This window comes from Pteropus medius, unplaced genomic scaffold (assembly GCF_902729225.1).
Source record: "Pteropus medius unplaced genomic scaffold, Ma_sr-lr_union100, whole genome shotgun sequence".
Lineage (NCBI taxonomy): Eukaryota > Metazoa > Chordata > Mammalia > Chiroptera > Pteropodidae > Pteropus > Pteropus medius.
Genome location: NW_024340693.1, coordinates 2,259,283 through 2,280,991, shown reverse-complemented (window position 1 = coordinate 2,280,991; position 21,709 = coordinate 2,259,283). Strand labels below are relative to the sequence as shown.

The 21,709-nt window shown below is 53.0% G+C and overlaps 1 protein-coding gene across 2 annotated transcripts in view; it reads right to left on the bottom strand.

Annotated features, from left to right (window-relative positions):
* Positions 1 to 17,556, bottom strand: part of FLT1 (fms related receptor tyrosine kinase 1) — a 151,204-nt gene extending 133,648 nt beyond the window's left edge. The window contains exon 1 of one of the 2 annotated variants that reach the window (XM_039862688.1): positions 17,192 to 17,556. In XM_039862688.1, coding sequence (XP_039718622.1) covers positions 17,192 to 17,255 — 64 coding nt within the window. In that variant the 5' untranslated portion in view covers positions 17,256 to 17,556. The remainder of the gene's footprint in view (positions 1 to 17,191) is intronic. The other variant, XM_039862696.1, reaches the window with a different exon arrangement.
* Between the last annotated feature and the right edge of the window lie 4,153 nt (positions 17,557 to 21,709).

The following is a 21,709-nucleotide window of genomic DNA, read 5'->3' as shown; positions in this document are numbered from 1 at the left end:
CGAAGCTTCAACACACGGCCCAGGAATTCCACTCGTGGGGATCTACCCAAGAGAACTAAAAACACACATCCATACGAAAACTTGCCCATGGCAACACACGTGGGAGCAACCCAACTGCCCACCAATGATAAATGGACAGACAAAATCAAAAATCACTGCGCTGAGTAAAAGCAGCCAGGCACAAGGCTGTCTATCGTACAGCCCCGTTTTTATGAAATGTCCAGAATGGGCAAATCCGCACAGACAGGGGCTGCTAGGTCAGTGCCAGGGGAGGGGGGCAATGGAGAGTGAGCCATGATGGACGCGAGCTCCTTTTTGGGGTGACGAAACTGTTCCGAGGTAGCGGTGAGGTTTGCACAAGTCTGCGACTATTAATTATACAGTTTATACAATCTAAAGCAGTGAGTTTTATGGCATGTGAATTTTATCTCAATAAAGCTGTTACGAAAACAACCTCATGACTAAAGTAATCACAGAGTTAAGCTGAAGGCCTAGAGTATCAAGCTGTTTTGAAATTTGTTGTCACATACGACCCCATTGGTGTTAGATTTTTACTCATTTTTCCAGCTAAAAGCTTTAGAAGGATGATTTTAAAGAAATTATTTTTCCTTCAAGTTCAAGAACATCACTATGTATTCAAAGTTTTACAGACATACTGCAGAAACTCGCTGTGTCCCTAAATTACGATCTTTGAAAGTTACATTTAAATCACATTTTATTGCACGTTTTGAATTTTCACTGAATTTGTATACAACAGATTTTTATTGACAAATAAAAATCATATTAACAAACCGAGTCCTGTTGAAAATTTGGTCGTGAGACCTCTGAAGGACTCTACTGGGTTCCTTCTATATCAAAATTGCACTTGTTTTTAACACAAAACCTTGTATATCAGGTTTATTTCAAATGAGATGCATCTTGTTTTTAACACAAAACCTTGTATATCAGGTTTATTTCAAATGAGATGCATCTGTCTTTGATTTCGCCTACCATGTTTTCAATAATACATAATCCTACATGATAAATGATCTCTTTATCTAAATAGAAAGCCCCAAGTATCATGTTTCTAAAATTTGACTTTAAGATCATGAGTCTCTCCCAAGGTTGTGTGAGGTTAATTGAGCATAATTCATAATAAAAGAAGATATTCTTTCCTCGAGATGTAGCTTATTAAAAGCTTATGTCCCATAGACTACATCTCATAGGATTTTCCACTGGTAGCAGGAGCGGGAGGAAGGTGAGGGGTACACTCGCAGGGGAGCTAGATCTCCAGAAAGGACCCAAATTTTTGTTTGAGCTGCTAGTTCCCACGAGGCTCCAGCATTTCACAAAGGTTACACCTTGGTCTGGCCCCTGAGTCATGCCTCTTTTAAAGCGTTGCCCAGATGCTGCCAAGTGCCCATTAGGGCCGGATGCGTGAGAATGAGTGCCTCGGGTGAAGCCCACCACTAGCTGGGCCGACAGGCACTACACCTCAAAGTCGAATGTCATCACATGCGTCTTCTCTCCCTTCTGGGTGATGGAGAAAAGACCAGAGGGCCAGCGTTCACCTACCAGCAGACTCAGTGGGAGGCGGGACAGCCGGGGGACTCTGCACAGCAGCCGTGTAACTCGGGTCCCCATCAGCCAATGGTGTTAGTTTTAAAAATGTTATTTCTCCCCGTCCAAGACCACTGGCCTTAAATCAAGGAGGCACCTAAAGAAATGAATGACATCCCGCGTTGCAGACCCACCCACACCCGCCCACACTTCCCGCTCTGTGAAGACGGAATCTGTTCTGGGTGTGGTGGGGAGGCTGGTGTGTGTGTCTTAACCACAGTCTTCATCCACCCAGGCACAGAAAAGGCACTCCCGGCTGGGTTTTAGAAACTGACCTGTGTTTGACAAGGGCGCAAAGCTCTGACTCACGGCTGACCAATCCCTGATGTAGATAATGCACCAATCTAGAATATTTTGGGTTGGGGGGATGCCGTTATTGATCTCTGGGGTCCCCAAAGGACTGACTATATAGGTGGCTGCTGTCCAGCAACAACACATTTAACCTGGAGAGAGTCGATGATCCTAGGGACTGGATGATCCTAGGGACTTGCCACGTTTCCTCACATTTTTCCATTACATTAAACTCGCTATTTTACCACAGGGTCCCACACCAAGAATTCACTGGCTTCTGGCTTTGGGGTCTTTGCTCTTCTGGGTAATCCCCGAGTCACTAGATTTGAAGGGTGCCGTGTCTGATCTCAGTGCCTTGAGAGAAAATTGTAAATAGTGTCGTTTCCATGCCATTTATGTCTTAGATTCAGGTGTTTAAAAAAAAAAAACAAGTGAAAAAAACCGTTTCACTTGAGCGGTTTGCTCTGCCACTGCCCTGTGGCTGTGTTCATTTGAATACTTCCAGTGCAGTTCATTTTAAAGCTGTTTTACAATTCAGATTGTAGCCATCGGTTGACAAAATCCAAGAGCAGCTTTTCCGGAGGGCACGGCGCAAAGGACACCCCAGCACGGGACACGGAGGGGGTGACATCCAGAGCTTGGGTAGGAGTCTTCATCCCATCCGCGCACAGGTTATTAACTGTGGTCACTTCTCCTCAAACTTTTGTACGTCCTTCGAAAGGAAAAATTCTGTGCGGTTTTGGATGTTCACCAAGAGGAAAGCCCTCTAACGACACCGATATTCCTATGTCAACGTTCCCGAGGGCGCTGGCTTCTCCGAGGGTCATGGCTGAACAGGGCACGTTCATTTATCATGAGGCCTGTCACAGGCCGCCGTCAAGAGCCTACCCTCCCAGTGACCCGCGCCCAGGCACAGCTCCTTTTCACGTGACATCAGAGTTAATTAAGGTCGGCCACTGAAACCTTTACCGTCTCCCCCCATTGCCCTTTTGACACTGTTCTTTATTGAACAGGTTCAAAAAGCACCTCCACAGAGCTGTCTGACAACATGTCATTTCGATTTTCCATACGCTGTCACGGATGCTCTCTGAGCTCCCGGAGCAAGGGTCAAGATCTGGTTGACAGGGCACGAGACACAGCTCGGAAAATATTCGGCAGAGGGGCTTGGTGGCCCTTCACGCGGTTACGCAAAGCGGGGTGAACAGAACAGCCGGTCTCTGTGCCCGGAGCTGGGGGGCCGGCTTCGTCGTCAGGGCTTGGACCTGACCCGTCTCTCTGTCAGCAGGAGGAAGTGCGTTACGTCTGAAGCGAACTCCCCACCGGCCTGTGCTCCTATCCAGTGTCAACTGCTCAGAGGACTGTGGGGCGCTGGCCTGATGTCACCTCGCGTGGAGTGGGTCCTAGTCACCAGCAGCGTTCGCTGTTGTTCACGTTGATTTCAGGCCAGAATATATTAACTTTCAGGTTAGGAACACCCGAAAAGGAGGTAGAAGTTCACTTTCCATAAAGACGTGTAGTATATGCGCACGTAAGTCTGGAGCGCCTGGCTTAATGGAAGTAACTGGTTTTCTTGCTGTCCGTCCTCTTTCTAACCATCGAGCTGTGACACGGTCCAGTGTCGGGTCGGTGGCAGAATGCTTCCAGCCGAAAGAGCATCTGCACAGAGGCGCATTAGGGACAGCACCGGCATTACTAAGATGCTTGAACTTAAATAAACAGTGATTCATCTGGAGGCATCATGCGGTATGTGTGCGGCCCACGATTTTAAAATCCGAAGTTCTCCCTGGTCTGCGTGGCACTAGGGTGACAGTTTGGCCTACCCCTCCCCAAGTGTTTCACCAAATACTCTGCGTCCGTCACTGTTCAGTGCCAAAATTCCAGGCGTCTCTGGAGACAATGACAGCGGGTCTCAGAATGTCGTGGGCATTTTATTTGCATGAATCCTCGTGGGTTCCCTTAGGGAAGAAAGCATCACAGAGAAGATCTGGGGGATAGTTTATCGCCTCGATATGTGACCTCTCCATGTAATGGCGAGGGCAGAACTGGAATTAGAACTTTTCAGTTTTAGTTTGGCCACCGCCTGTGACCTGTCATGTGACAGATCATCCTCAGATTCACAGACGGTTCTTTCTGGGGCAAAAAAAAAAAAAAAAGAATATATCATGGAGCCGAACGTTGCGACGCTATTAAATAACCATAAAAATACATCATGCTGAAGTTTGAACTCAGAATCCAAAATAATGCCTTACATTTTTTTGTATAAAAAGCGGTGAGGTGAGGTGAGCACGCGGGTAGGGAGCGAAGCCTGCACCTCAACACTCCACGCTGTTCATCCCAGAAAAAGCCGAAGACGTTCTCACTAACCCAGTGTTTGGTCGAGTCGCTTTTTATCTTCTTCAGCCTTATCATCTAGTACAAAAGCTGAGAGGATGCCATTTGCTTCGCGTGTAAAAATTGGGGAGAAATCAAAGGAGAGTGGAAGGCTGAGTGCGATGAAGTTCTGACACTAATTTGAAGCTCACTCTGATCATTTACGAAGCTCACTCTGATCATTTATGAAAACACATGGTCTATCAGAAGGTGCTTTATACATTCACGCGCTAAGAGGAAAGTTGAGAGAGCCCGATCTTTGCAAACAATAATACCCACAAAGCCCTCTGACGCTTGAGATTTAAATGGCCAAGAGTGTGCAATAAGGCGACTCCTCGTAGGGGTGCTGAAGTTTTGAAAGCTATGTTAGCATCCTTTCTAAGGCCCATTAAGCGCCATTTTTGACTGTCGCGTTTCTGTTGTCCAATCGGTCTCCTTCTAGATTCAACGATTTGAGATTTAATTGCTTTTCATTGCACATAATTTGGAGACCAACGGGACGTTGACTTAATTAGTCTTTTTAATTTGGGGTTCCTTTCATTTTCAAGTTTTCTTATGACTCACTTGATATACATAGTAAATACTTGCAATAGTTGTGCCTTCCTAAGATTTTAGAAACTTTAAAAAAAAAAAAATCTCATCTGAGCTGGAATTAATGTTATACAAGTTTTGCTGAGAGCCAAGGTTCTGGAAGGTTCTATTAAAAGCAGTATACTTCTACCAGCAACATCTCAAAAATCATTTGCACCCCATACCTGGAGAAGACCGTTTTTAAGTCTCAGGGTACTTGTCCTGATACACTTTTCGTTAATCTATCTAGAACTCTGTTTCTAGAATTAGCCTTTATGACATCATCCAAGAAATCACATTTCTGATGAAAGAGAAAGCAAAACAAAGCATGGTTTCTCTTACCAGTTGGTCATTGACCTAACAGGCCTTAAAATCCTGGAGGACAAGACCAGAATCAATCAGTAGAAGTCACATAAAGCCAGACAAAGACCTCCGTGGAGAGGCGGCGAGAGCCCCGGTACCAGAGCCGTCCCCACGAAGTTAAACCACCGGCACCTCTGGGAAGAGGCCGACGGGCTGGGGCTGGGGCAGGGGCTGGACTCCCACCCACGGCCGCGAGCCTGCGAACGCCTCCCTCGTCCTCTCCTCTTCCTCTCTCTCTCCGCTCTTTTCCTCTCCGTCCTCGCTGGGATCCCTCCCTCTCGCCCCTCACCTGTCCACTCCTCCCATCTTCATCCTCAGCTCTTATTCCTCCGTCTAGTGTTTTAAACACATACCGAGGGAAGGCTAATAAGACAAACGAGCCCTTTCCCCGAAGCGTTTACGACTGAGGCTGGGCAACGGATAAACGGTATATATAGATAAAACAGTTTCATAGTTACGAGTTCCTGCTTACGCAGATATAAACGTGCATTAGATTTGCACGTAACCACGGGGACGTGAGTAGCTAGCCCAGCCCCAGGACCGAGGGACTTCTCTCTGAAGAATGGTATTGAACGGGGGACCCGAAGAATGACCGTGTGTTTGCTGAAGCACCAGGGTGTCTTTCTCTCTCCTTCAAAGACTTCCAAACCTTCAGACTCTCTAAAGCTCGTCTTTACTTTTTAAATAATTGCTTTACCAACTGCCCTTGAAGTCACTTGCTTCTCAGACTCTGCTTCCCTTGACCTCTTTGCTGAGAGGAGAAAGTCTGTTGTCTCCTTCCCGTGCCGTGTGTGGGTGTGTGTGTGTGTGGGGGCAGGTCTGGGGTCAACCTGACTTCACTCGCCCCTAGGAAAAAAGCCACAAGTGAACATTCGCGACAGGATATACCCAGGTCGCACTGTGCTTCTTGAAATCGTGGGAGAGGAGGCCGCAGACGGAGAAGCAGCTGTGGGGGGGTGGAAGGGAACAGTGTGACGTGAGGTTGGCCAGGGCTCAGCCTGTCCCTCCCTTCTCCTCCTCTTCCCAGCCGACGGCACGGCTGGGCCAGGCTCAGAGGAAACAGCGTTCAATCCACACGTTCTTATCTGAGACGGCGGGTGAGCAGCTCTACCAGCCACGTTGCCCGGTGTCTCTGGGCTGAGCCGGTGGGCCTGGGAACGGGGAGTCCCAACCAGGCGTCCCTCTTCTGAGCTGCCTGGGAGCCTCGAGCAGCTAAGACTGTCCTGGCCTGAGGGGTTCAGCTAAAACATCTCTTGGGAACCACTTCCTCTCGTGGCCGGGCAGCTCGGATCCTCATTCTGAATCCTGAGTCTAGATTCAACACAGGAGAACGTGGCCAGCTCAGTCATGGGTACGAAAGGGGTCACTGGAACCAGAGGGTGGCCCACGTGGAAGGAACAGAGCATTTCAAGCGTGTGGGGAGAATCATCGCCCACTCTCGGACACACTCCTGCCAACCTCCTCCAGCCAGGTGCACTCACACGAGGTTCCTGGGAGAACCAGTCAGGGACCACGACCCCACCAAAGGCCCCCGAGGCCCAGAAGGATGGCGAAGACCGTTTCAGTCAGTTCCGCCAGCGTTTGCTGAGTGGCCGCTGTGTGCCGGACACTGCTAGACACACAGCTGTGAAGATGGGTCAGAAACAAACCCTTCGTCTCCAAGGGCTTTCTGCCCTGCCTGGTGGCCTCTTAGGACACGAGTCGTCTAGAAGTGGACTAGGTGGACACCAAGAAATGTAGAAGATCATCAACATCAACACTGTGTCATGTTTGCCGTCTTTTTAAAGGACCTATTTTTGAGCCTAGACTCACACCTTCTTTGCTAACATAAGTGATTCCTTTCAGTAAAATTCACAGTTAACATCACAAAATAAGACACTCGAAGGTAAACAGCACAATAAATACGACCGTGTTTACATCTTGAAATAAAACATGATGTGTTAATTGATGATAATTGCTTAAGCACCTTTCAAGTGAGGGTGTTAAGATGTTCTGTGCCTTCCTGCACTCATACCGGGAGCTGGCATGAGCCTGGAATGATGACTATTATAAAAGTGGCGGCAGGAGAATTATGTTTGATGTGGTCCATAGTTTTCCTCGCGGAATCATAGCAGAAAATGTAGCATTCCGAAATATATTTCATGAAAGAAATTTCTCCCCAAGTCTGCACTTAACCTTCTTCTAAAATGGCGCGTGAATTATTCCCAAGGAGGCGGCCCCATGCCCATCTGCCTGGGCAGAAAAGCACGTTTCAACTAAAAACAACTCTCTTTCTATGTTTTAGAATTTCACTACCCCTAAAAAGAGATCTATCCGGCTAGAGAATTACCAAGTTTCATATCCAGTTCAAAAAAACTAAAGTGGAATCGAAATTCTTGAAAATCAGCACTCATGGTAGTTGTCTGAATTTCTCAATGACTGCGCATGGCGAGCACGTGCACAGGGCGTTTGTCACGGACCGGATTTGAGGACAGGGATGGGGGACCGAGCGGCAGAGCCACGTTTAATCCGCGCATCCACAGCGCGTGTCAGGTGTTACTTAACCCTCATAAGGTTATAGGTACGCCAAGCCCACTCGAGGGCAATGGCAGGGGACAGTGAGAATTCAGTGATAAATAGGGGAATTACTCGATTCCCACGTTCGTTTTATTCTCTAGTTCTAGCATATTTCCTTGTGGCGAAGATTTAAAATGTCCACATAACAGAGAACAGGAATCCAATCCAACAGGAGGCGTCGAGTGGCCGGGAGTTAAACTGCGTTTTCGGACGAGAAGGCCAGACCACTGACCACGGGCGGAAATCCGCGACGGAGCTCACGCCGCCTCTGAAACCCGCGGTTTGCAGCCTCCTCTGATCCAGCCCCGCTTTCCCCGCCGTTAGGCATTCCTGCTTTCTCTAGTGCCACGTCGGGAGGAGAAAACAAGCATACACGTCACACGGCCCCTCCCTACGGTTTCCGCCGAGGCATACGTGTGTCCGTTTGGCATCCCAAGTGTCCTTCTGCAAGTGACAGTTCAAGAAAGAAGTAAAAGGCTTTTCTCCCTCTTTCTCGACTTCGTGCAGGTTTGAACATCTGCGAGGAGCGAGCTAAGGAGGAGCGGGAGGCCCGAGGCCCGCTTAAGGGGCGCAAAGAGATGCGCGCATTTCCGATAAGGGCACGAGGACTGCCAGTCACACGGGGCCGTGGCGGCGGGAAGGTAACTCCTGCCACGCAGGCTCTGGAACCGCCGACCCCTCTTCCCAGACACCACGGCTTGCCGTTCTAGACCCTGAAAACCAATGCGGTTTTCCTGAATTTCTACACTTTCCCATTTAAGGTATGTCGGGTAGACGTTGATGGAAAGAGCATCGATTTTAAAATCGACCCGGTCTGCTCGCTCCTCAGGGTCTGACCCTCAGCAGACCCCCGGTTTTCTGGGACTTGAGGGTTTCAGCGCGGAAAACAGAGAGAGGTACCAGTGCGCGTGCCCGGAGAGGCTGCGCGGCCGGGGTCAGCGCGCCCCGCGCCCCACTCCCCATCCAGATTGCCCGGCCTCGGCGTCCTTCCCGCGCCCCGGCTGCGTTAGGATGAAGGCCCCAGCCTTGGAGGTTTGCGGGGTCCAAAGGGCGCGGGAGGCAGGCGGGGCGGTGTGGACGCCCCAACAAGGTCACGGCCTGTCCCCGTGGCGTCCCCATGGAGGGCCTCGGCTGCCTTGGATTTTCGGGAAGGTCCTTGAATGCTCGTGGATGAGCGAATGCGCCCAGCGAAAACCCTGTCTTCACGGCGACTGGACCGGCGTCGGCCACGCGCAGCAGTGGACGCGCCCCGAGGCCACGTCCAGCTGCAGTGGCAGTGGCACCTCTCATCCATGGGTAGGGGGGAGGCCTCCAAGGACGGAGGGCTCTGAAGGAGGGGAGCACCAGGCAGCCTACCCCTCTGCGTGTGCCCTCTGCGTGTGTGGCCGCGCTGCGGGGAGCCCGGGGGGTCTGGCTGGAGGGACCGAAATGACCGCGGCTTCGCCCGTGACCGCAGGAGAAGCACTTAACTGACCGGGGCCTTGTACCGGAGAGCGCCTGCTACCTCCTCGCATGGAGCGAAGTGACGAATGTGAAGCAAAGGGCCCGACAGCCCACAGGGGTCAGTCTCCTCCTGCCCCCCAAGCATGCAGCCTCGCCGGCCGCAGGAGATGGCACTCCAGCGGGACAAGCCCCGGGAAGCTGCAGAGCTGCGGACACGCAGAGTCTGGGGGCCGGCCAGCGAGGGGAGCCTGCGTCCCCCACCCGACTCTGTGCCAGGACCCCTGGATGTGGCAGAGGGCGTCGGAGTCCCAAGGCCCAGGCCACGAAGGCCCTGACGCTCCCTCGGTGGCCCTGACGCTCCCTCGGTGGCCCTCCTGGACAGCCCCTGCCCCCCGCAAGGAGGCGGGGCCCAGATTACAGAATGGCGACAGGCTGCATGCGGAGGAGAGGGAGGCCCAGTGACAGCCAGCACTAAGGTCTCAGTTCAAATGCCAGGTGCACGAGTGACCCAGGTGAGACCCGAAGAAAAGCCGCCCAGCAGAGCCCACCCCAGACTTCTGGCCCACAGACTCTTGAGACATAATGAGTTCCTAGGCCACCGAGTTTGGGGGCAGCCTGCTCTGTGGCAGTAGATGACATGCAAGCGCTGTCCCGACTCAGCGTGACAGATGTGCGCCTTCTGTACTTGAGAGTCAACGCGTCCCTGTGCAGCTCGCACAGCCATAGGCCGGGAACGCCCTGTAGGTACCCAGATGCCCCTCGGGGAAGGGGACGCCGCTTGGGCTCTCGGTGTCCACCGTGCTGCACAGTGGGAGGCCAGCTCCGCCTCCAACCAGCCGGAGACTTTCCCCGCCAATGGGGACAGACCATCGGCACACCACAAAAGCCGGCAGAGCCACACTGCTCCAACAGGTAGAAGTTAGCACACAAGCGGGGGCCACTGAGCCCAGCAAAGGAATGCGACACCGAGGCTCAGCTGGATACGCGAAGCATGGTGAGGATTGGACAGCTCGGTGCGGGCGCGATGCAGGACAGTGGGACCGGACCACGGCGCGTGTGGCCGGGTCAGGTCAACACACGGCACCTTTCAAAAGGTCTCAGGAGATGTTTGCCAGTGTTTACACAGAGGACAGGCTGACTGCCCGTGGCGTGGGGCAGAGCAGGAGGACCATGGTGCAGACAACAGTTCGGAGCCGGCTCCTGACGCAGCACAGGCCCACCTTCCTCTGAAGGCCCTTCCGCCACCGCTGCCGATGGCGCCCAGACCCTTTGTCCTGGTGTTCCTTCTGCACGCGGCTAGCACACATTCATCCTGCAGGAGCTCTTGGAAATACTGTTTCCTCCACCTCATCACACGTCCAGTGACGATCCAGTGACTTTTACAGGCTGGCACCTGGGGTGCATCGGCATCACTGGGGGAGTTGTCAGACGCGCAGATTCTTGGCCCTACCCCAGACGCACTGAATCAGAAACTCGCAGGGGTCAGCACTCTGCAGTGTGGCCAGCTCTCCGGCTAATCCCGATGTCTAGTAAAATAGGAGGGTCGTAACCTCGGCCACCCACTGGGATCACCCCAGAGCTTTAAAATGACTGGTGCCTGCGTCCCACTTGGCGGCTGTGGTGAAACGGGTCGAAACTGCAGCCAGGGCCAGAGGGTTTGGGAAAGCACCCCAGACAAGTCTAACGCGGAGCCCAGGCCCCCGAGAACCGCGAAGGGCTTCCCAGAACGCAGACCAGTGACTAGCCAGGCGTCTGCTAAAGGAGACCTCAAGTTCAAGTGATTTCATATTTGTACATCACGAAAGCCAAGGCTTTTCATTTATACGAGGTCCACTTTGAGCCTCTTTTAACAAGAGAATCTGATCATCGTTACAGCTTGGCGGGTGTAGACCACACGATGGGTCTGTGGCTTGAAGGGAAACCTGTTCACACTGCACTCGTTAGATGGAAGGATGGAAGACTAGGCTGAGAAAAAAAAACACCTGTAAGCACTGTGACAATCTGTGAAAAGACAAAAGCATTTGCCAAGATTCACGCTAACGAGACAAGGAAGGATGTGAATGCAAAACACATTAAATTTCGAGCCAGTAAGAAGCTCAAAGAAATGTGTTGTTAGCTGCAACACACGGCGTGAGCCAGTGATGCCCCCTGGATGTCCCCTGACACCTCCAGTTTTTACCACCGAAGAATTTTGTTTTAGAAATAAATCCCTTGTAAAACTTTTGTTATGGTTAAAACCTATCTACTTAACGCCATTTTTGCTATTTTCCACCAAGTCCCTATTTTCTGAGACCTGGATCTTGCATCCGGGATGCGGTGTTTTCGAGACCACACCTCTGTTTACGTTGATTACAGGTCCAAGCAAGTCTAAGATTTTGTAAAAGAGCCTTGGAGTCTCGAAGTAGGACACAGGTGTCCCAGCTGAAGACAGGGCACCAGGACAACGTGAAGCCAGAAGAGGCTCCTGGCTGGCCCAGGTCGAGTCCCTCAGTCACACAGGTCAAAGGTCATCATTAGCATGTCGGCGAAGAAAATTTGGATCCTGACACCAGAGCTAAGAATCCTATACTGACATCAGTGTTTCTCAGGTTTTCATACGCAAACAGAACATCTGGGGACTTTTTAAAAAGACACGCTGTGATTCATGAAGGTCCGGGCAGATGCTGGGCCCTGGACCACACCTGGAGAAGCGTGTTTTGGAGTGTGTCATGGGCACGTGCAGAGTGTGGGGCCGGGGGTGCCAACTCGAGCCCAAACCATAATTTCAGATTTTTCCGATCGTGTCTCGCACCCACCTAGCGGGGCGGGCCTGCTATGAATGGCCGCGGAGAGCCCATCCTCAGGACAGACGGAGGTGGCCGATTAGCCTGGTCCACTCTGGAAATCAAAGGCTCCTGCTGCGGCAGCGCCCATGCTGCTGTGGGCGGTCCAGCCTCCATCCCCGCGGTTCGCGTCAGGGCCTGCGCCCAAGGACTCAGGTTCGAGTCCAGGAGAGGACGAGTGCGTCAGACCGGGCCGTCTGCGAGCTCCGCTGTGTCACCACCGGATGACCCACTGCAGGGAGGAGCTGAGGTGCTTGGCACCTCACTGGGGGTGGGGCTACGACCGACTTCGCACAGACGCGAGCCCAGCTCCAGGGGCTCAGAGGCCCCGGGGGAGTTTCACGACAGAGCAGGAAGGGGTCACGAGAGGTGCGTGCCTCAGGCACCCGGTTTCTCAGCTGGACTTTGAAGGCAGGAGAGGAGATGCGGAGGGAGGCAGCAGGCCTGGCACACACGCAGCGCCCACACGGAGCAGGGGGCGTGCGAGGCCCGTAGGGAGTAGAGAAGGGTGACTCATTTCTCTAGGGTCGCGTCTGTGTAGCTGGGACAGGGCGGTGGAGGGAAGCAGTGCGAGATGAAGCTGGTGTCGTAAGCCACGAGTGTTTAAGGCACCGCGGTTCACAAGGACGACCTAACCGCTCACAAGGAAAACGCATCGCACCGAATCGCTCACAGTCTGAATTCAAACCCTTACAGGCTTTAAGGAAATAGATGAAAATTTCACATGAAAAAAAGATGTCATGTTACCCCAATAAACGTAATAAAAAAGAAAAGATGTCAGGGCTCCGAAAGAAATTTTAGCCCCTAACAACGTCACTCAGCAAATATCCGATCAGACACCCCATCCCGTTCCCGGCGGAGGAAATGCAAACATGCAGAACCGTATCTGTGGTACCAACGCTGGGTTCTGCCCCTGGGTCTGCCACTAGCCTGTCATTGACCTTGGGGAAGAGAGATCCCCAGACCGCTCTGGGCGAACTTTCTCATCTCTGAGGTGAGTAGACTCCATCTGTGGGGCTCCGTCTAGCTCTCCCGGTATGTGTGTCTGTGAGACGGATCAAGTCCCTCGAGGACAGAGGAGAGAACCGACCACCAGAAATGGCTTCCCCAAGATGCCGGGATATCCCCAGGAGTTCTTGACATCCCCCACATCCGCCCAGCAGCAATGCAGGAAATCGAGTCCCCTGCCTCCAGCAGACTCAACGGAGCCATTTCCTTAATGAAACCCCCTGTGGTCCCAGATGCTAAGCCGGAGGCTTCCCTCTCCAGCCCCCCTCAACTACCCCATTCCTCCCATTTCCTTCCCCTCCCTCGAGCTGGTATAGAATCCAGTAATTTAATCAGCAGCACCCGATTTCCAAGGCACCCAAGAGTGTGAGGAGTTCGCTCTCCGCACACTACGGCCACCGCACACTACGGCCACCGCACACTACGGCCACCGCACACTATGGCCACCGCACACTACGGCCAGTGGGACGGTTCTGTTCTGTTCTGTTCGATCAGTTAACCCCAGTGCAACAGCCGCTTCTAAGGCTTTCGACCATTCCGAATGTATTTTTACTTAAAAATAACAAGGCCGGGTGTTATTTCAAATGTCCTTCCTCCCCTATCCACAGTGACAAATACTCTGCAAATTTCTGATGTGTACTTGATATATGGCAAACTCCTGGCTGCAGCCAAAGCAAGAGCCAACACCAGCAAGCTTGGCGTCCGACAGCCGAGTGCCAAGCTTCGCTCACTCTCCCTCCTTTCTTAGCCCACCCACGCACGCGTCTCAGCCTCAAGCGCCGCAGAAGCCACTGCACTGTTACTTGTTTTTGCTTGGCAAGAATAGACGTCCGCCACCACCGTGCCATAGAGAGGCTTCCTCGAGGACGCGGCACCTTTTGGGGTCCATATAAAACCATTTCTTTGCAACATACTTTTTTCAACTTCTAAATCACACACATTCCAAGTAGATTTAGAATGTCTCACCAGTTTTTGGTTAAGGAGACCAAAGTGATTATTTGGTTGGTTCTAAAACATCATACAGAATAGGTTCTGTTTTAAAGAAGAGGCTTCGTATCCTCACTGAAATGACAACTCTCTTAAAGTTATTTTGGATCAAATAAGGGAGCATCAATAATAACCAAAAAAAAAAAAAAAAAGATGCATATGGGTTTTAAATGACCGGTCTCCTGAGAAGAGGTCACAAAACTCGAGTTACGCAGCAGAGTCTGCTTCCCAGAGTTACACTTCGCGAGAGAAGCCCGAGGTGACGGCCGCTGCTGGCTTGGGCACCCTCTAGCAGCCCCCTGAAGACCACCTTAATTGCTTGGTCAGGTGCAGTCTGCCAGTGAGAAACAAAATACAGACAGCAGGGGAAACCCAGTTCATCCCTCCAGCCTCGGCTCTGGCTTCTGTATGCAAATGTAGATGCGGGAGGGAGAGAGGGAGGGACGCAGACACTGTTGTCAGCCTGTTTCTAAGAATCACTCGTGGAATTTTAGAGCTGGGAAAGGGCCTTAGAAATAAACATCTATCCTGAATTTTATATATGAAAACCAAAAGGTCACTTGGCTTCCACTTGGACGGCCCGTTGTAGAATTTTCAACAGGGAAAGAACAAACTTCAAATGAAAACTAAATAAAGTAAAAATATTGAGGAACTAGAGGAAATGACTACCTACAGTTCAGCTGCGACTCGGTCCATTATTTGGAAGACTAAGAGGATTGGCCAAGGTGCTAAGTAATTAGCATTTAAAACAAGCAATTCAGAAAAGACACAGCCAAAAAAAAGTGTGGCTGCATAAACCTTGGGGAAAACAACAAAAATTAGAAAAATGTAAAATTAGCTTTATTGTGAGAACGACTGCATTCCATTTGGAAATGGGCGTTACGTCCACGTACATGGCGATTTAACTTCATAACGTAGACTCCCCTCCCAAAATTTACAAGTGAAGCATTTCCAGTTAGTTACGGCAAATTGTAAATGTTAGCTGCTCAAACACTCGAAACAAATGGGAACTGAAAAAAAGGGATCTGTGGCTTTAATCAAGGGCGTGATGCCTTAACAGTAAGAAAATAAGGCTTCGAGGGCAAAAAAGAGGACTGGTATCCCTTTTAGAGGAATATTGCCATTTAGAGGACTCGCGAGCATCTGAGTTATTGGCGTTTATTTCCCAGGATATTCGGAAGAAGGTGAATAAACGCTTTGGGGGGAAAGGCATTATCTTTTTGTGTTACCGGATCCCCGTTATTTTACTCTTCCATGCACACGTGCACAGTGCTCACACACAGTAGCAGTGACTGATAAACAGACAAAGGCTATTTGGCACCTGATGGTGAGCAGAACCTGGCCCAGGGACTCCTGATAAATCCACAGGACAGAAATTTGGCCCCTTTTGGGATCCCCATCCCCAGAGCTGCAGCCCCTGGGTTCAGTTCCAAAGCGGATTTGCTTTAGAAAGTAGGGAGCTGACTTTCACGGAAAGATGTCTGCTCGCTCGCTCACTCCTCCCTACCAACCCCAGTGCTGACAGAACAGTCCCTAAACCCACAGGCAAAGAAAGGGATTCTCACCTTGCTACTGTTTTGTCTTGCTTTCTTCCTATAACGTGTAATTTTTTTTAGATTACCAAAAATTTCCAAGATTTCCGCCTCATTTAAGTAAAACAAAATCAAAGAGAAATCACATGAGGGTCTCACGTTTCTGTAAAGCTCCCACCCACCTAAGCCCCCTGATAAGGAAGAGAACTGTATACTTCACTAGTCAACCGCAGTTTTGAAACAGAAATAAAGGTATATCTGTATGAGGCAGAAAAATCTAATAAAAGATAGAGTCTTCCCTCCGTTTTTTGGATTCACAGCGATTTACTGAGATTAACTTTAGGTAATAGATGGTCTTCAGCAAGTTATTTAAATTCTCTAAGCAGTTGTTTCAAAATAAGTGACTTTTCAAAACAGACAAATGTATTTTTGAATTATAAAAGCGATATTTCATTTAACATAGTAGCAACTTTCCCTTAACATAGTAGCAACTTTTCCGACTTAAGCGAATTGTCAGACATTACTTCCCCTCACCTCTCGGATTAATGGTTTCACGCAATGAAACTATTTCTCCTTATTTACAAACTGCCGGTCTAATTAGTTTCCCCACTGGGAAAGAATATTTACCTGTTACAGCCTTTGGGGTTTAACAAGCATCTTAAAAATTAAATGCTTAACCCTAGTGACTTTGCACCCGGGGATCATTGCAAATAGGTTATTTTACGTTGCTGCCTTTTATTTCATATTTTACCTTTTCTCCATGATGCTTAAAAGAAGGGCGCTCCGAAATCTGGCTTCCTGTGCCCGGGGCACAAGCAGGGGCCTGGCCGCTCCGCCCCGCCGGGCAGAGACACGAGTCCGAGCCCCCCGTACCCTGCCGGCCGTGCGACCTCCCGGTCCCGGCGGCTCTGCCGCGCGTTTCCCCAGCGCCCGGCAAAGGGACCGCACCTTTTGGTCCAAATCGTCCGCCCTGGCTTCTCTCGGAATTTGAAGGCCAGGCGTGCGGCGCCGTGGGGATGTAACGGTATTTCGGTTCTCGACCGCACTGGTCGGTCAGGTTCGCTGAGGTCCGCGACCTGGGCTGGACCGGCCGCAGAGGGTCCCCCGGGGGGCTGCGCGCCGCGCGCTCCGGCCCGGCGGTGGGCGCGTGGCGGCCGCTCGCAGAACCGTCCGGGGACAGCCGGGCTCGGGGACCCGAAGCGGGTCTTAGGGTACCAGCTCTTGCCGTTTCCGGGGTTCTGTCTGCTCCGGGCAAGCACACGCCCCTCCAAGTGGGCTCCCTTCCTCCCTTCTCCGGGCGCGACGTCGCGGCCGGTGCCCGACATCGCCACCGCCCCCGTCCGGCCTCGGCTCGGCCCCCCGCGGCCCCGCACCCGGTCGCCCTGGAGCCGGTGTGCGGTCTGGCAGGTCGGGTGTGCGGCCCAGGCCGGCGATGCCCGCGGGCCCTGCCCGCTGCTCCCCGAGGCGCGCGCCCTGGCCGCCCAGCGGTGGCCAAAGGGCGCCGCGGCCGCAGGCTGCCCACCGCGCCCCGCGTCCCGGGATCCCGCCGAGGCTCGCCGTCCCGGGAGCCCGGCCCCGGCACCAGCCCCGGCCCCGGCCCCGGCCCCGAGCCGAGCCTCGCCGCCCCTTCCCGGCCGCGCCGCGCCTCACCTGTGAAAAGCAGACCGCCCAGCAGCGCGCACAGCAGGACCCCGGCGTCCCGGCGGCCGACCATGGTGGGCGCGGCGCGGCCTGCTCGCCCGGCGCCTGCACTCCTGGCGAGCGACCCACGCGGTCGCCCGAGCCTGTGTCCTCGCTCTCCGGCCCCGCGCCCCGCGCGCTCCTCTCCGCGGCTGCAGCCGGGGAGACAGCCACCTGCCCGGTGCTCCTCGCAGCCCAGAGCCCTCGGCCGCCGCGTTCTAGTCCCGGAGCCCGCTCCGAGCCGCCGCCGCTGGGGACGAGCCGCGAGGACAGTCCGGCCGGCGAGCTGCGCGCTTCCAGAGGACCGCGATGCGGAGCCGCGCAGGGCGGGGGCCATTTATAACCTTTCGGCAGCCACTTCCTACCCCGGCGCCTCCTTCCAGTGACGTCAAGGGGTCCCCCACCCCTCATCCGCCTCCCCACCTACCCTCTTCCTCCGGGACCACATTCCCTGCGGCTGCGGAGAGGGGCGGGGGCCGCCGGGGGGCGGGGAGCGCGCTCGGGGAGGCTCGGGCGGCGGGGCGGGGAGCGCGGCCCGGGCAGGTTCAGGGTCCTCGCCTCCGGCCCTGCGGCCCCGTCCCTCCTCCGGCCCCCGTCCCTCCTCCTGCCCGCAGCGCTCAGGAAATCCTTGCAGGCTCCCTCCGCCCGCCTTGCTCAGCCCCGGGGGCCGCCCGAGGCTGAGAAGGGGACCGGGCTGCAGCTCCACGCCCGCCCCCCGGGCGGAAAGTCCGCTCCTCGGGAAGCTGGCCGCGCCCCCGGAATGGTGTCCTAAGACCTGGGAGTGAGGCGCAGCCCGGCTCCCTCCTCTCCCATGCTCTTCCCGCCCCATCCAGCTTGCCCCCCCCGAGCCCCCCCGGACTGCCCCAGACGTTCATGCGAAGGCGCCCGAAACCTCCAGCACCCGGGACTGGACCCGGAGCGCCGCAGGGCACCGCCCGCCCGCCTGGCACCTGCGGAAGCCGGCGAGTCCGCCCCGGTGCCCGGGCCGCGCCCGCACCCGCCCCGGTCATCTCCCAAACCCCCTCGCTTCCTAGAAGCAAAACGAGGCACAGCGTCCCGATACCGTCTTAAAGGCCGAGGCGGGAAACTGGTCCTGCAACTTGGAAGGGCCGAGCACATGAACTTGATTTCCTAACTGCTCGAAAACAAATCTTTCTGATGGCAGCTCGCTACGCAAGCCGCAAGCCGGGTGGCGGCCCTCCTGCCCTTCGAGCAAAACGCGCCGGAATGAACTTGAGACACGAGGTCCCTCGCGCGGGCGCTCGCCGCTCGCCGGTCCTCAATTCTGTCGTTACCCCAAAGGCTGGAATCCGCCGAGGCTCCCCAAGCAGCCCGGCCTGGTCTCCGCAAATACCGCCGCTTTGGAAAGGGGTTCTGCGGGAACCGGCCGGACGGTCAGGTTAAAAGGAGCGGCGGTGGCTCCCAAACGGGGCCCGCGACTCTTCCTGAAGGGCTGGACCACCTGCCCGCCTGGGGAGCCTGGGCCACCGCAGCCCGAACGAGCCACACCCGCGGGCGGTAGAGCAAGGACAGGTCCCCGCCACCCGGCGCCGCGCGCAGGAAACGTGGGTCTGCGCACCTGGCCCCGGGACGCGGGAGCCGCAGCCCCCCACCCACCGCGGGAGCCGCGCGCCCCGCCGCGCTCCCCGCCTCCCCGAGCCTGATGCCTCCGAAACCGCGGGCTCGGCCCGGGACCGGTTAGGCACGGACCGCAGGGCGGGAAGCCTACAGCCGATCCTTCTCCAAACTGGTCCCCCAGCTCAGGTCACCATCCGGGACAGACCCAGAGGGCCTCACTGCGGAGCTCCTTGTCACTCCCCCGGCTCTCTCCCGAGGGAGGAGGCGTCGGCATCGCCCTGCTGCCACCTCACGGGGACCGGGCATTGTGTTAGGGCCGGACACACTGTGATGAGATCTCATCTCTGTCTTTTGAGGGGCTTAGAATCTGGAAGGGAGTTTGTCACGGGAAGAGGCCAGGACAATGCCGCGCCAGGATCACCAGCCCGGCGTGGGCGTGGGGCTTGGGTTTACGATGGGCTCAGGGAAGAGGTGGTCTGTCCCCAGGACTCAGGGGTGCTTCTCAGGAGAGACACTGAGCTGCCTCTGGGGGAAAGCGGTCCGTAGTGCGCCCCAGCAAAATTTCATACGACATTTCAAATGCCATTTGATTTTTTTAAAGCACGCAGAGAGACGCCGCTCCAGAGACCTGCTGTCGGAAATGAGTAGACACTGAGTTCATTTGTGAAGCCAGGAAAGCTGAAACAGTTCATAACCTAAGGAACAGTGGACAATATGAATATTTTGCTCAATTTAAGGCTGAAAGAGTCGTGGTCGAATCTAACTTAATTTACAGCCAAATCGTTGTATTGAGTGGTCCTCCACGGATTCCCCAGATATTCCTTTTTCTCCCTGCATCGGGAGATAATTTTTAAATTAAATTTATTGGAGCGACCCCAACTATTCTTTTGAACGGTTACAGGCTTGTAATGATAGCGATTTCTTTACTACCTCCTCTGTCAGTGCCTTAGCTTCCCCCCAAAGAGCTCAAGATGCTGCAAGTTGTTACAAGGCTTTGCTCACAATTTCATTTTCGCTTAGATGAATTTTGGCACTGAGACAGACGAATAAGCTAAAGTAATGAGGAATAAAAGGATGGCCCTCAACCCTCCCCTCAAAAAGAGGCAATACATTTGAATGAGAATGGGCCATGGTACGCTCCCACTAAATCACTAAGAAGAGGTTTTACAGATCATAGTGATGGAAAGATCTATTTCAACATGCCTGGTGGGTATAAAAAGCTATTGAAGTGGACTATCTGCTTCCTTCCTGCCCACATACAAAAGGACATTTCATCTCCTGCAAAACCAGACACTCTCTTGTGTTATCAGCTATAAACATTCTCTTGAGGATTCTTTCTAGGCCCTATTCAGGGACACACTCTCAGTAAAACCAATAGCTTTAATGTTCGAGACTGAAAGAGAGCGTGGGAGCATCAGTGGGGGAGGCGAGAGGGGACCCAGGGCCTCGTGTCTGTGCCGCCGCCCGAGGGCGGGGCTCCATCAGGAACCTCCCCCCCACGAGGGCTAGGTAGCATCAGACCCAGGAAAAAATATACTGCATGACTGCACGCTGCGTAGCGTAAATATGTGTGGTTGACCACGAAGAGCCAAACAGTCTCGCAAACCCCTCCTGTGTTATATGAAAAACACACCTCACGGTGCATCCATCCACCTGACAGCTCAGGGTCCTCCGCCTAAGTGGCACATGCTCGCCGCTCCTGTAGCAAGCTCAGCTGATGGCATCCCCTAGGCCCAGCTCCTGTCTGTCCCACACGCCGTGCCCCGCTCCTGACAACCTGCTCCTCACCTAGGCTCGTGCTGCTACTCACCTCATTTTGATTTTTTCGGGGCTTCAGCTTCTTTCTGAGGCCGTGTGTCCCAGCACTGGACTCCTAGTTAGCCCCCGTATCTCCTTCCACTCCCCAGGGGCTGGGGAGCCTCTGCTTCTGTGGCTGCAACCTAAGATCAAAGGGGCCTTTTCTGTCCACCACTTCATACGCTGCCTCCTAGGGGACTTACGCGGAGCTGATGCCCCGGAGGACTTTTCACTGAGCTGTGATCTGGCCAGACTCGTGCAGCCCCAGCTTTGACAGCTCGAATCACAGACCCTTATACACACTCCAGTTAAACTTCTCGTTGGACTTAGTCCGCCTTCGTGGCCTGTCGAAATCTTTCTGGTCTCCAGTTCTGCCATTCGGTGCCTCGTCTATTATCTCTTGCTTCAGATGATCCACAAATAGGATAAGTACGCCTTCTGGATCATCATCGAAATTATTAAGGAGGACAGAGCTTAGCGAATGAATGAATGAAGCAGTTTGAAAGGTCGAGTAAACCAAAGTAGCCCTCTGTGCCATGATTTCTAGGTGGATGTTCATCAAAGGAGATTGCGTGTTAACTCATTAACGTCTGGCTTGTCATTATTAATAATTGACGGTCTGAGCAAGAGGTAGTAAGACAGATAAGTTTTATTCAAGTTATTCAGGAGAATTAAAAAAAGACCCACTAGAGACGGTCCCGCAGGAGAAAGGCAAAGCAGAAGAGAACAATACCTACAGAAAAAAGTAGATGGTTAAGGAAACCTGTAGAAGGGTCGTTTATTCATTATAATTAACAATTTTGCCAAAGGTTAATTTTATCTCAGCATATAACTGTCAGCTATTGATTTTTGCTTTTATTTAAAAATATATTATTTTTAATACACTCTTTTAGTTAGAAAACATTTTAGAGACTTGAAAAAGATGGGGAGAGGGCTGGGGAATGAATCAGAACGGAATCATCTCAACATAAACTCCGTGATCACTTGGGCAGATTTCGTGCTAGTCTTTTTCATATAGACCGCTCTTACTTTTCCATGTTTCTACGTAGCCTTTGTGATTATTATATTTAATAGCTGCAAAATAGTATCCTGTGGCTGGACATTTTAATTTCA